This window comes from Nerophis lumbriciformis, linkage group LG15, assembly GCF_033978685.3.
Source record: "Nerophis lumbriciformis linkage group LG15, RoL_Nlum_v2.1, whole genome shotgun sequence".
In the NCBI taxonomy this organism is placed as follows: Eukaryota; Metazoa; Chordata; class Actinopteri; order Syngnathiformes; family Syngnathidae; genus Nerophis; species Nerophis lumbriciformis.
In genome coordinates this window covers 34352436-34366526 of record NC_084562.2, presented here as the reverse complement: position 1 = coordinate 34366526, position 14091 = coordinate 34352436, and the positions used below count along the sequence as shown (strand labels likewise).

Sequence of the window (14091 nt, the reverse complement as noted above, 5' to 3'; positions counted from 1 at the left end):
AATAGAAGGCACAACAATTAAAACAACAAGGATACCTGCTAAGCACGTAGGCAGATATTTGCTTTCGGACGAGAGGCTAAAATGCATAGAAAAATAGGTGTTTAACTGTATTCTTGTGGACATGGCCAAAAAAATGCAGCTGCTTGTTCAGTGAATTTTAGCGTTAGAAGAATGAAACTTGTAAAGGTGGAAGGACTACGTATAACCTTAAAAAGGTGATGAACTGGTGCCATTTGGGGTTTTGTTTTATGAAATTTTGCATGACATATGCCGGTCTTGGATAGCTTGCATGTTTTCAACATTTGCCAATTGGAGTCCTTGTGGTTTGAATAGTCTTGTGGTTTTCTAAAATTGGTCTGGTTGAAGTTTTAGCAGAAATTCGTCCAGTTACTTGGATTTATACCATATATGTGTATGTATACAACAGTTGTGTAACAGTTATTGTAGCAACACAAATGCAACCACTCTGCCCCATGTACTGGGATCTGGTGGTTTTAGAAAGGTTATAAGTAAAATTGACACATTTTTAGTTCCTATGGTGAGATGAGACAGAAAACTCCACAAAATCGGCTTCAGATAATAAAAACCCTGTTTCCATATGAGTTGGGAAATTGTGTTAGATGTAAATATAAACGGAATACAATGATTTGCAAATCATTTTCAACCCATATTCAGTTGAATATGCTACAAAGACAACATATTTGATGTTCAAACTGATAAACATTTTTTTTTTTTTGCAAATAATCATTAACTTTAGAATTTGATGCCAGCAACACGTGACAAAGAAGTTGGGAAAGGTGGCAATAAATACTGATAAAGTTGAGGAATGCTCATCAAACACTTATTTGGAACATCCCACAGGTGTGCAGGCTAATTGGGAACAGGTGGGTGCCATGATTGGGTATAAAAACAGCTTCCCAAAAAATGCTCAGTCTTTCACAAGAAAGGATGGGGCAAGGTACACCCCTTTGTCCACAACTGCGTGAGCAAATAGTCAAACAGTTTAAGAACAACGTTTCTCAAAGTGCAATTGCAAGAAATTTAGGGATTTCAACATCTACGGTCCATAATATCATCAAAAGGTTCAGAGAATCTGGAGAAATCACTCCACGTAAGCGGCATGCCCGGAAACCAACATTGAATGACCGTGACCTTCGATCCCTCAGACGGCACTGTATCAAAAACCGACATCAATCTCTAAAGGATATCACCACATGGGCTCAGGAACACTTCAGAAAACCACTGTCACTAAATACAGTTAGTCGCGACATCTGTAAGTGCAAGTTAAAGCCCTACTATGCAAAGCGAAAGCCATTTATCAACAACATCCAGAAACGCCGCCGGCTTCTCTGGGCCCGAGATCATCTAAGATGGACTCATGCAAAGTGGAAAAGTGTTCTGTGGTCTGACGAGTCCACATTTCAAATTGTTTTTGGAAATATTGGACATCGTGTCATCCGGACCAAAGGGGAAGCGAACCATCCAGACTGTTATCGACACTAAGTTCAAAAGCCAGCATCTGTGATGGTATGGGGGTGCATTAGTGCCCAAGACATGGGTAACTTACACATCTGTGAAGGCACCATTAATGCGGAAAGATACATACAGGTTTTGGAACAACATATGCTAAGCGCCGTCTTTTTCATGGACGCCCCTGCTTATTTCAGCAAGACAATGCCAAGCCACATTCAGCACGTGTTACAACAGCGTGGCTTCGTAAAAAAAGAGTGCGGGTACTTTCCTGGAGACCCCGGACTGTTGAACGACTGAAGCTCTACATAAAACAAGAATGGGAAAGAATTCCACTTTCAAAGCTTCAACAATTAGTTTCCTCAGTTCCGAATCGTTTATTGAGTGTTGTTAAAAGAAAAGGTGATGTAACACAGTGGTGAACATGCCCTTTCCCAACTACTTTGGCACGTGTTGCAGCTATGAAATTCTAAGTTAATTATTATTTGCAAAAAAAAAAAAAGTTTATGAGTTTGAACATCAAATATCTTGTCTTTGTAGTGCATTCAATTGAATATGGGTTGAAAAGGATTTGCAAATCATTGTATTCCATTTATATTTACATCTCACACAATTTCCCAACTCATATGGAAACGGGGTTTGTACATTTGTTAACAAAGGAGGCACACAGCCATACTATGTTCTTTAAGAGGCTCACTGTCATACATTTGGAAAAATCCTGCTCTAACCCATACTGTGATGCAAGGCAGTGTATTGAACACATAAATGCACAATTACATATACAGAGACAACAATTCTTAAAGTGTTACATTTACAGTAAATACTGAAAATCAAGTGAAGCTATAAACACACATGCGCATTTCTAACATTTGGCGTTTCTGTCATGACCATTTGACTACATCAGGTTTTACACATGATGAAAATATAACTTTTTAATGGTTTATTTCTTATTTGTTTAGATAATAAATAAATTGTTTGGATAGGTGGTCATTCTTTTCTCACGGGCAACTTGGAACATCATTTCAACACGTGCACCATGACAACAGCGTCGTGATACTCACCTAGCCCACTTTGTTTCATGTCAGGCGACTGGCGAGAACAGAAGGAGAAGAGGCGATAACTGCCTACTTTGGAGGATGAAGTCTCTGACAGAACCTGAAGTAAAACACACCCACAGATACAAAATTCTAATCATGGCAAACTTTTACAGGTTTTTAACTTTGATATGAGGTGGCGACTTGTCCAGGGTGTACCCCGCCTTCCGCCCGATTGTAGCTGAGATAGGCTCCAGCGCCCCCCGCGACCCCAAAAGGGAATAAGCGGTAGAAAATGGATGGATGGAAAACAGTAAAACAAAGCATGGCCAAAAGTGGAATGAACGCATCTAAAGAAAGCAAATAAGTTTGAAAATTTCAAGTCTTAACCTTAATTTAACATTTGTTTTACAGTTGCACCAAATATTATTCAAACTATTCCACACTGAATGTTCTCTCCTGAAAATTACCCAGATTTATTTTGATTGTGTGTTGTACTTGCTGTTTTGCTCTCCCCCATCTGAGCGAAATTTCTGCAGCTTTGCAGCAGCATCCGGTTCTTTCTTCCATAAAGTTGAAGTTTGATAATTTAATCGATTATGCTCACTTGTGGTTTATGTAAACCTGAAACAGATATTTGCATACAGGGCAAGTGGTGCCGTACATACTACACTTATATTAATATTAGAGAAGGTTGTCTACAGTCAGTTGTTGCCCTTCTTAGAGGATAATGGTATCACTGAGCTGTTCCAGTCCGGTTTTAAAGCCCTCCACAGCACAGAGTCAGCGCTTCTAAAAGTTTTTAACGATATCCTCCTGTCCACTGATTCTGGTAAATATGTTGTCCTGGTGCTTTTAGATCTGTCTGCTGCGTTCGACACCGGCGACCACGCCACCTTAATCACTCGTCTTGAGAACTGTGTGGGCATTAAGGGCGCCGCCCTCAACTGGTTCCGGTCGTACCTAACCGACAGGAGTTTTTGTGTAAAAGTAGACAGTTTTATGTCGTCCACAGCTCCTTTACCACATGGGGTCCCCCAGGGCTCAATCCTTGCCCCAATTTTATTTGCGCTTTACCTTCTCCCCCTTGGTTCTATTTTTAGGAAGTACAGTATTGCATTTCATTTTTATGCCGATGATTGCCAGATTTATTTTCCCATGGCACAAAATAACACGGTTCAACGTCTTATTGACTGCCTGCACGACATCAAAGTCTGGCTTTCAGCTAACTTCCTGAGCCTAAATGAAGATAAAACAGAAGTTATGTTGTTCGGTCCAAGTCGCTCTCCCTCCCCCAACGTTGACCTCGGCACTCTGACCCCGTATCTCAGCGACTCTGTCACAAACCTGGGGGTAAAGTTTGACTCAGATTTTAAATTCGAAAAACAAATCAGCAGCGTCGTTCAAAAAAGCTTTTATCAATTACGCCAAATAGCGAAAGTGAAACCGCTTCTATCAAGACATGATCTTGAGAAATTAATCCACGCTTTTATCTCGACTCGTCTTGATTATTGTAATGCCCTGTATGTTGGCATTAGCCAGGCCTCCCTCGCCCGCCTGTAGCTCGTGCAGAACTCTGCTGCTCGTCTAACACAGACCCGCAGACGTGAGCACATCACCCCTATTTTAGCGTCCTTTCACTGGCTCCCTGTGCGTTACCGAATCCATTTTAAACTCCTTTTATTTGTTTTTAAATGTCTAAACAACCTCGCGCCAACCTATCTCTCCGACCTCCTTCACCCTTACTGCCCCACCCGATCCTTAAGATCAGCCGATCAGCTGCTGTTGACGGTCCCTGACACAAGGCTGAAGCTTAGAGGTGACAGAGCTTTCGCCGTTGCTGCTCCCAAGCTCTGGAACGACCTACCCCTGAGTGTTAGACAAGCCTCCTCTCTTCCTGTTTTTAAATCTCTCTTAAAAACATACTTTTATTCCATGGCTTTTAACACTGAGTGATATCCATCCTGCAATGGCGCCCCATAATACACCTGCTGTGATCCTGTTTTTATGTTTTTTATGTTTTTATTAATTCTATTTTAATTATTTATTTTTTATCGTGTTCTGTTTGTGTTGTGTTGTGTTTGCTCGGTACTCGTTTTATCTTTTAACCTGCTCATTGTACAGCACTTTGGCTACCCCTGTGGTAAATTTGAAATGTGCTCTATAAATAAAGTTGATTTGATTTGATTTGATATCTGCATTTAATTATCTCGTGCCAAAGAGCACTCTCAGGCAAATTTCAAATGGCTGCCAACCTCCATATAGTGGCAACCTGTTTATAGTGGCCACTTTTGTGGTTTCCTTTAAGTGGTCACTACAGAATTGTTTGACTGTATTTTCCAAGTTTATTTTAACGCAGTAATTTCTATTCTTAAAAACAAAAATGGGTGCATTTTTTAGTTGCTGTGGTAGATCTGGGTTAATACTTTTATTTTTAAGCTTACTTTGCACAGAACAGGAAGGAAGTCTATGCATTTTGTACTGCTGTGTAACTAGACAGTAGTTAAGTGGATGGCAATAATGATAAACGTAATATTTCTACGACACATGTTAACATAAGCGAACAGCTTATGTCGACAACTAACCTCCATTGATCCAGTTTTATGGTTGCGTATAAGTGGTGATCTTCTCTGGATGGTGATGGGCTCAGACAACGGTACAGCTCTATCAGTCTCATCGCGTGAGAGGTCTTCCAGGCTTCCAGGGTCCGTCTGCTTTTGCCCATTCTGAATGAGAAGCCAAGAGTGGACCCCTGCTGTAAACTCCAGCATAATCACATATAGTTGGGTAGCTTTATTATGAAATACCTGTCGCACTACCTCTGCAGAGGCAGGCCTAAATCCGAAGCCTGTTGGTGCATTTTCCTCTTCCTCAACACCTTTGACTCCCGGGCTGAAGTGAAGCTCCACATGGAACCGTTCCTCTGAGGTGAGATCCTTTAAAAAAAACAAAGTAGATCTTAATTACTTATCCATCCATCCATTTTCTACCGCTTAATCCCTTCGGGGTGCTAATCTAAAAATGAGTGTATTTCAATTTGTATGCAAAACAAAAACATTCACTTAGAAAAAAGGACGAGAAATGATAAACAAAGCTCCAAGTACACTAATTAAATTGTGTATATTAATGGAGTCTGCAGGATGCACAGGGACTTGGTGGTAACCCCGTACCAGGTCCACTTTGGAAAACAGGAACTTCCCTGACAGATGCGCAGAAAAGTCCTGAATGCGGGGGACCGAGTAGCAACCGGGCGTGGTGGCATCATTGAGGTAGTCGCCGAACAGACGCCAGACGCCAGACACCATCCAACTTCAACAATGTGTAGCGGCAAGGCCCATGGGCTGTCTGAGCGGCGGATGATACGAAGGCGTTCCATGCCGGCGAATTCGGATTTAGCAGCCGCCAGTCTCTCCGGGCTGAGCCGTCAGGCTCTAGCATGGCTGGGAGGGCCTTTGGTCTCGACCCCATGTTTAGTCGTGGCGGCCGAAAAGGTGGACAGAGCAGGGAACCTGCTGAGGATCTGTTGGTATTTGTCGCCTTCAGGGAGCGAGCTGGAGAGGCCGTTATATGTCCCCTCGTCACGAACACAAGTGAACGAGGAGAAGGTCAAAGCGTCGACCAGGCGGCCGTTCTTGACTGTCCACGAGCAGTCCGAGGGCGCACAAAAATTATATATAATAGGAGGGGGAAAAAGATGTTGTCAGCTGTGACAAAGTCCCACATAAACCACTGACCTCCGAAACATAAGTGCACAGTCTTTGTGCCATATGTCCAGATAGGGGTGTCGTTGGAGGACGTCAAAGGTGGTCCGTGCACCCCGCCGGCGATGTCGTCAACTGTAGCTGGCAGGACGTTTAACGTCGCGTTGTAGCTGCAAGGGGAGCGGTACCTTTTAGCCATGGCACCAAGACGTACGTACATGAAAGTATCACAATCCAGGGCTGGCACGGCTGTCGATGGCGGTGGCACTTGTGGGGTCGCGATTGCGCGTCGGGGCCAGTACGTCATGGGTAAAGCGCTTGCTGGCCAGGAAGAATAGATCCGCGTCCTCTGCCAAATCACGTGGCTCAGTAATAGCTACATTAGCGGGTGCTGTCTGGACGTGTGGTGGCATGTGACGCAATAACAACTTTATGAAGAGGAAATTCGGCTCCTCAATCGCAAGGAGACATCAAGCTTGGTATGACCATGACGGCTCAAAAATTTTGAGGAGGTAAACTTTGAGCCCCGCATATTTGTCCTGGGCAGGAGGGGATGTAATGAAGCTTACTGCTCTGGCCGCCGTGGAGCTAACTAGCGCCAACACGACGTGGTAATGGCGCGTGGTATCGTCCATAATACCATGGTGGGCGAACTGGGCCTCAGCCTGTGCGAATCACGTTGTTGCAGACGACTCACAAAACTCCAGCAATTTAAGAATATCAGAATTTTGCATTTTGCATCGTTCGATGTTTGTTAACAGTTCCGGAAACTTCAGCAGGACTGACGTCGGGGTCACCAATGTAGTGCGTAAGGAAGGGAGTCCGAAGAGGAGGGTTTTGATGACATTCAACTAACAGTAACGATGGCTCAGTACTCTACATGCGTGCCTTTCTCTAATCTGTGCACAACAACGGTAATGTGTTCCCTTCAAACCCGTCCGATCGGAACTCTCTAATCATCACTTAAGTTCCGTGGGTGAATTATGTAAAGCCACTAAAACTTTTTATGAACAATTTGGTACACTTTATTTTTTAAATCAAATCATTTTGTGTTTTATTGCTTTGTAGTTCATTTACGGTAATTACTTTTTAGTAAAAGAACTGTGACCTAATATTGTCGTTTTATTTACATAGTATCAGTGTATAAATATATTGAACCACTCCTCCATACGTCAGCCTGGTTTGCAGGCCCGGCCCTAACCAATCTGGCGCCCTAGGCAAGATTTTAGGTGGCGCCCCCCCACATCGACAGTGAAGTGTATATACTCACAAGAAACCGAATAGCTTTGTCTTTGACCTTTTTTTTACTTAAAGAAAGCAAATTAACAATCAGAATAGTTAACAAGATAAAAAAAATATGAATAAATAAATGAATGCAAAAAATAAAAAATGAATATATGAAATACAATATTTTTTACATACATATTGCTTAATTTACATTAATGATGTGCACTTTAACAACTAGGCTTACAACTATACCTAATATATAAAGGGGTGGAAAAGTGACTATTACCTGCAGGGCAAACATTAGCTAACCAGAAGGCAATAACAATGTAAACAAAAAACACCTGCTTAAAAGATCTAATACAAATGTCCCTGAGGAATGTAAGGTAATTACCTAACGTTACATTATTATTTTCCATAACAATTTAGCCCCCTCCACAATATTAACCCGACGTTAAAACAGAACTAGCTATTTATTGATTAGCAATTGCCGAATCATGTAACATTAGCTTAATGCTAAAAAGCCAGGTTAATATTCTGTAACAGACAAATAATTTCATGTAGGCTAACGTTACCTACCTGCTACCTCTTGTCTTTTTCTCGTTTCTCCTCCTCTTCTTTTCTCTTTTTTCTTCCCTGGGCACCTGACAGTTTTGGCCGTTTTGACATCTTGTGTTGATTTTTTGATGTAGTGACGTCCAAAATGAGTCATGATACGGGAAGGGAGGGGGCGCATGTTGTAACAAATAATATTTCCATTATATAGGCTTTACTTTGCATTTTAATTAACGTTGGATTATTTTTTGTATTTAGAAATAATAGTACCAACTTTTTTTTTTTTTTCTCCAACATTTGTGGCACTGGCGTGGCGCCCCCTGATGGACGGCGCCCTTAGCATTTGCCTATACGGCCTATGCCACGGGCCGGCCCTGCTGGTTTGTATAAAATACCCTGAACCGTGAAATGCATTGGAAACACAGACCACACACTTCTACATGGAACTTTGAGTTCCAAGAATTAGAGGTTCCAGGAACCAAAAGTTTAACTTTTGGTGGAAAAGAGCCTATTAATGCAAAAATATGTTTAATAGGATTAAAACACTGCAACCAGTTTTCTTTAGACAACAATCTATAAATTCAGAGTGTAACTGCAATAAAATCTATACTAGGGCTAGGCGATATATCGATATACTCGATATATCGCGGGTTTGTCTCTGTGCGATATAGAAAATGACTATATCGTGATATTCGAGTATACGTTCTCACGCAGTTGCTTTTAGCTGCGAGGCATTAAACTGCATGCGTTTCTCACTCTTTCCTGTCTCTCCTTCTCACAGAGACTTAAAACAAGCGCACCTTCTTACATACGTCACATACCGTCACGTGAGCAACGTCACACGCTCCCGCGCAGCAGACAGGTAGCGACATGGTAACGTTAGCTGTGATGCTAACAGCTAACGGTGTGGTTTGAGTGGTAATACGAGAGAAAGAAAGTGCGATTCTGGTAACAAATGGAGGAATAATTAATTCTCAAGAAAAACGGTGGTTTGGCTTCAAGCGGGAATATGTCTTTACATGTCAACATCTCCGTTCGGTGACACACCAACTAAATGCCGAAGCAACTATTTCCACATCAACACCGTAGGACATATACTATTTGATATGCAGCTCATTTTTATGTGACACTTATTGAAATATCTTGTGTGTCATCATGCACAAAAGTGCGCTTTATTTGTTTTAAACTTTTGTAGTGGCGTTCTGTACAAAAAGTGCACTTTAATTTAGTGTTGTTTTGAAATGTCATCTTAGTGACATCATTCACAAAAGTGCACTTATAGCTTGTTTTAAAATGTCTCTGACAATCTTGCAATGCAGAGAATAATTTCGCCACACCTCGTGTGTGTGTGACAATCATTGGTACTTTAACTTTAACTTAACTTTCTGTTTTGGAAATGACATGCATTTTTGTGCCACTGCTTAATAACTGTTTAATAAATACAGTTTTGCTAAATTGACTTAGTTGTGATTTCCTTCTCTGCAAGAAAGCTTAAAATGAGCATATATTAATGCAGTATGAAGAAGAATGTTTTAATGTAGACACATAGAATCATCATACTGCTGTGATTATATGCATCAAGTGTTCATTCAAGGCTAAGGCAAAATATCGCGATATATATCGTGTATCGCGATATGGCCTAAAAATATCAAGATATTAAAAAAAGGCCATATCGCCAAGCCAGATATTAAAAAAAGGCCATATCGCCCAGCCCTAATCTATACCTTATTGTTGTCCTCATATAGCATGATGACAATCTGAGTCATGTAGTTGAGTTCAGAGACAGCGCTCAGGTAATCCATGGCACGATTCCACTGCTGATCCTTCTCTTCCTGTAGCACATAAAGCACATATAAACTCAATTTCAGCCTGATCCCAGACAGATTGAATAACTCAGCTAAGGTGGGAACACTTACATCAAGCAAACCACCATAGCGAAAAAGACTCAGCAGAGAGTGTACGTGACTTTCGCTGGTGAAATAGAGACGTGTCCTGACATGGCGTCCAGGCGACATCACTCCACGAGAATATCTGTAAACACGATGTCAATCTTAAAAACGTTCTCAAATGTCATCCAAAGCTGCGACGATCATTTCAACTATGTCAAACTCACAGAGGGTGCAGTTTGTTGACAGACTCATCCTCATGGGTCCTCTGTAGGTCAAGCTGGATCTTTCTGACCAGTGGGAGGCAGTAAGCATATGCAATGTCCAGCTTCTCAGCTTTGTTTATGCCATATTCCTACAGCAATACATGACAAAATAAGGGGTTAGAAGGCAACTCCAAGAAATCTTCACCATTTTGTTGATGCACATTTTGTAGGACTACAATGGTACCTCAGTTTTAGTACCACAAGTAATAAGCTTTGTGAAGCCTTAAGGCCTCAGTGTAATGCACCACAGGACCATTATTTCTACAGCAGAAGGGTCCCTTGATTAAGAGAAGATTTATGTAACTCAAGGTTTCCCCTACATGATCGTCACGCACCAAAATAAAAGCTGCCAAGCCTAAAAAAATTGGGTTTTTTTTAACGTGAAAACAAAAGCAATATGTAGTATAAATGGATAGATATAGCTTATAATTTACACACTATTGACTAGTGCTACACCGAAAAAAAGACTTTAGTCACCGAAACAGCAATGCCGAAGTAGGTTGTAAGCAAGACGCATGCGATTATCTGGAGCGAAGGCTGGCTGTCTGTGGAAAACTATTATCCTTGTCCTTGTGTAGACGGATGTGAAGAGTTGTGATATAACAGACTGCTATGAACCAATCGGAAAATCTGCAAAAATTCTGAATTTATAAAGTAAGTATGAAGTGAATTTACTACAGGCTTCTATTGACCAAGCAAAAAATATATCAAAAAGAGGACACACCCTAATTTGAGTGGCAACATGTCATAACCATGCCCTTTTAGAAAAGTATTTTTGCGCTTCAAAAAAAAAAGTTGTTTCTGTGTGATAACTTGGGATTTGGGGAATCAAAACTCTATTGGATTCTACCCGACTGGTGTGCAGCACTTTTTTGGACTTGCATGCCTGTGCTGGATTTTGTGTGCCTTTTTGGTGACTTAAATTATGCCAGACTACCATCACTTTGAAAAAGTTACATTTCATCTGCTTAAAATTTTAAACCAGCTCTAATCCTAGAAGTTTCTCCAGAGGCAACACTCTCTCTCTGGGGAAACTTTGACTTCAACTTAATTTCTTTTTAAAGGGGACCTACTATGCAAAACCAACTTTTCTTACCTAATGCTACCTGTGTTTGTGTATTTGGGATGTCCATAAATCCTGAAAATGAGACATCAGTAGATGGAGGCCGTTTGGAATTTTCCTGATGTTTTTCCCCTTTGGTGACGTCGGTGAATATCGCCATATATGGTAAAGTTTTACCCGAAGAGCTTTGCGAGAGTCCGCCATTGTAGTCCGACTCTCTAGTCAATATACACCTTTTTTTCCTCTATCCTCTTGTAGCGGGGCAGAATGGCTCGTACTTGCACATGCTTCCTCCCTTGTTGCCATTTCTAATACAAAGTAGCATATAGTTTGAACTAGGGTTGTATGGTACACCAGTACTAGCACAATATCGCGGAACTAATGAATCAAAAACGGTACTATACTCTGTTTGAAAAGTCGGTTTGCCATTTTTTTTATTTTTATATATATATTTTTTTACAGGCATGACAGCGTGTCGTCGTCACGTTATAACATTGCTGGTTTTACAAGCAGAGGAGCATGTTCGGCAGCGCACACTCAGGGAGTACTTACAAGCAGACACAGTGTGTAGACAGAAAAGGGAGAATGGATGCATTTTGGCTTAAAAACTAATGATAAACGCCCTCAGGAAGAGGAGCTTTAAAACATGGCTTAACTAGTTAGCGGCTAATGTCCATCCGCAATCGGCAGTGTTTTAGCTTCTTCTAAATCACTAATCCTTGCCTCCATGGCGACAAATAAAGTATGTTTCTTACAAGCATCATCGCTGCAGGACGAGGAATAGCTAAAATTGCTTCACTACACACCGTAGAAGGATGCGAAAGCTCACCGGCGTCACAATGTAAACAAATGCCATGGGTGGCTCTACACCTGACATCCACTGTAATGATACCAAGTACAAGAGCGTATCCAGTTGATACTACTATGATTACGTCAATGTTTTTTATCGTCACAAAATCTTTTTTCTTTTTTAATTCATATTATATTCATAAACTCAGGAAATACGTCCCTGGACACATGAGAACTTAAATGTTGAAAGGAAATTAACCAGATATTAACAGTAAATGAACAAGTGGATTGATAATCCATTTTCTACCGCTTGTCCCTCATAATTTTGACAAAATAGTAGAATGAGAAATGACACAATATGTTACCGCATACGTCAGCAGACAAATTAGGAGCCTTTGTTTGCTTACTTACTACTAAAAGACAAGTTGTCTAGTATGTTCACTATTTCATTTAAGGACAAAATTGTTCTTCGTTTGCAATAAGAAACAGATGTTTAATGTACCCTAAGATTTTTTGTTAAAATAAAGCCAATAATGCATTTTTTTGTGGTGCCCTTTATTCAGAAAAGTATCAAAGTATCGAAATACATTTTGGTACCGGTACCAAAATGTTGTTATCTAGACAACCTTAGTTGAACTTATATCTGACAGTAGACTCAACATGGAAGCGCTAAAAACGACACCATGGCTGGCTAGGAAAAGACGCAGTCAAGTGGAGTAAATAAGACCACCCACAAAATGATGCATCCAGAAAGCGGTTTGAAGATGGTCTGTAAAACATGTTGCAAAATGTTCACCAAAGAACCACCATTACATGTTATGTAGAGCACAGGGAAGCATTTTAAATGTAGAAAACATTTAAATTAATGCGCCGCCAAATGCTTAAAATTATCAAAATACATAAATATGACATGCTATTATGAATGATACTGAAACGACGTGGTCGCATAGTGATGCGGGTGTGGTTCTCCCAAGGATGCAGACGGCTTCGGACACAGCTTGCAGGTAGGAAAAATGATTTATTTTAAATATAAATCATATGAAGAATAAACAAAAGACATGCACGTAGCACAAAAGGCAAAACAAAAGGACTAGCGTGGGAGCTAGCAGGAAATAAATAGCATAGCATGAGATCTAAGTAGTCGTTAACAGTTGTATGAGAACAAACTAGGAAGCCAGACCGAGTGAGGCCAGAGCAAAGACTAAATAGCCCTCTGATTAGCGCCCGGGCAACAGGTGCGCGTCCCGGACACTAACCAGAGGCAGGTGTATACAATCTGCCGTCATGGCAACAGAAATAAACGAAACTCAAGGTGCTGAAAACACATGTGACGAGAAACAAACAAACTATGATCCGTGCAGCGGATCGTAACAGATACATTACACTTACAGCATTTATATAAAACCTTGGAGGAGTTTGGATATTTTTAGAGCACGTTATAGGCAAAATAGAGAGACTATTTGTAAGTGGACTTTTGATTGCATTTATTTATTATTTAGAATGCTTTAAAAAAACTAAACAAAAAAAACATGTATTCTTGTCTTACATAAGAATTGTGAATTATAGGTACAATTCTCCCCCCCCCCCCCCCCCCCAAAAAAAGTGCAGTTCCCCTTTAAAGGGACTTTATTTGGATATCAATTTCAAATTGGAGCATCAAAATGCATTTTCTAACAGATGTGTGCATTTCTTCAGACAGGTTCTAATCTGGCTCCTGATCACAGCTGAGCATGACATTGTAACATATCACAAGGTGTTTTGAAATGATCTTGCATATAAAGAAGCGAAGTGAAACATAGTGAGTGGTTTTATGTCTTACCTGTGGAATGACAATATCAGCCAAGGCACGAGAAAGTCTAAACAACTCCAGTGTGTCCTCCAAGCCCAGAGTGGCATTATGAATAACGTCGTATTTGACACAGTCATAAATGTCGGGTATTTTACTGATGTCATAGCGGCCGTTCTTCATGCGGAAGTCTCTCTCAAGTTTGGACCACCGCTGTAGCATCAGCTCTAATGTCTCACTGTGGTACAATTGCAGGTCTGTAGACAGCAGAAAAGATAGGTTGGTTACAGAATATGCAGTGACACACACATAAAAGT

The 14091-nt window shown here is 40.8% G+C and overlaps 1 protein-coding gene across 14 annotated transcripts in view; it reads right to left on the bottom strand.

The window, feature by feature from the left end:
* ppip5k1a (diphosphoinositol pentakisphosphate kinase 1a) overlaps positions 1 to 14091 on the bottom strand; it is a 155466-nt gene that overhangs the window by 66776 nt on the left and 74599 nt on the right. For 6 of the 14 annotated variants that reach the window (XM_061975115.1, XM_061975118.1, XM_061975122.1 and 3 more), the window contains exons 19-24: positions 13808 to 14031; positions 10098 to 10225; positions 9709 to 10015; positions 5312 to 5440; positions 5090 to 5230; positions 2532 to 2625 (exon numbers count right to left, since the gene is read on the bottom strand). In XM_061975115.1, coding sequence (XP_061831099.1) covers positions 2532 to 2625; positions 5090 to 5230; positions 5312 to 5440; positions 9709 to 10015; positions 10098 to 10225; positions 13808 to 14031 — 1023 coding nt within the window. The remainder of the gene's footprint in view (positions 1 to 2531; positions 2626 to 5089; positions 5231 to 5311; positions 5441 to 9708; positions 10016 to 10097; positions 10226 to 13807; positions 14032 to 14091) is intronic. The other 8 variants (XM_061975120.1, XM_061975121.1, XM_061975123.1 and 5 more) reach the window with 3 other exon arrangements.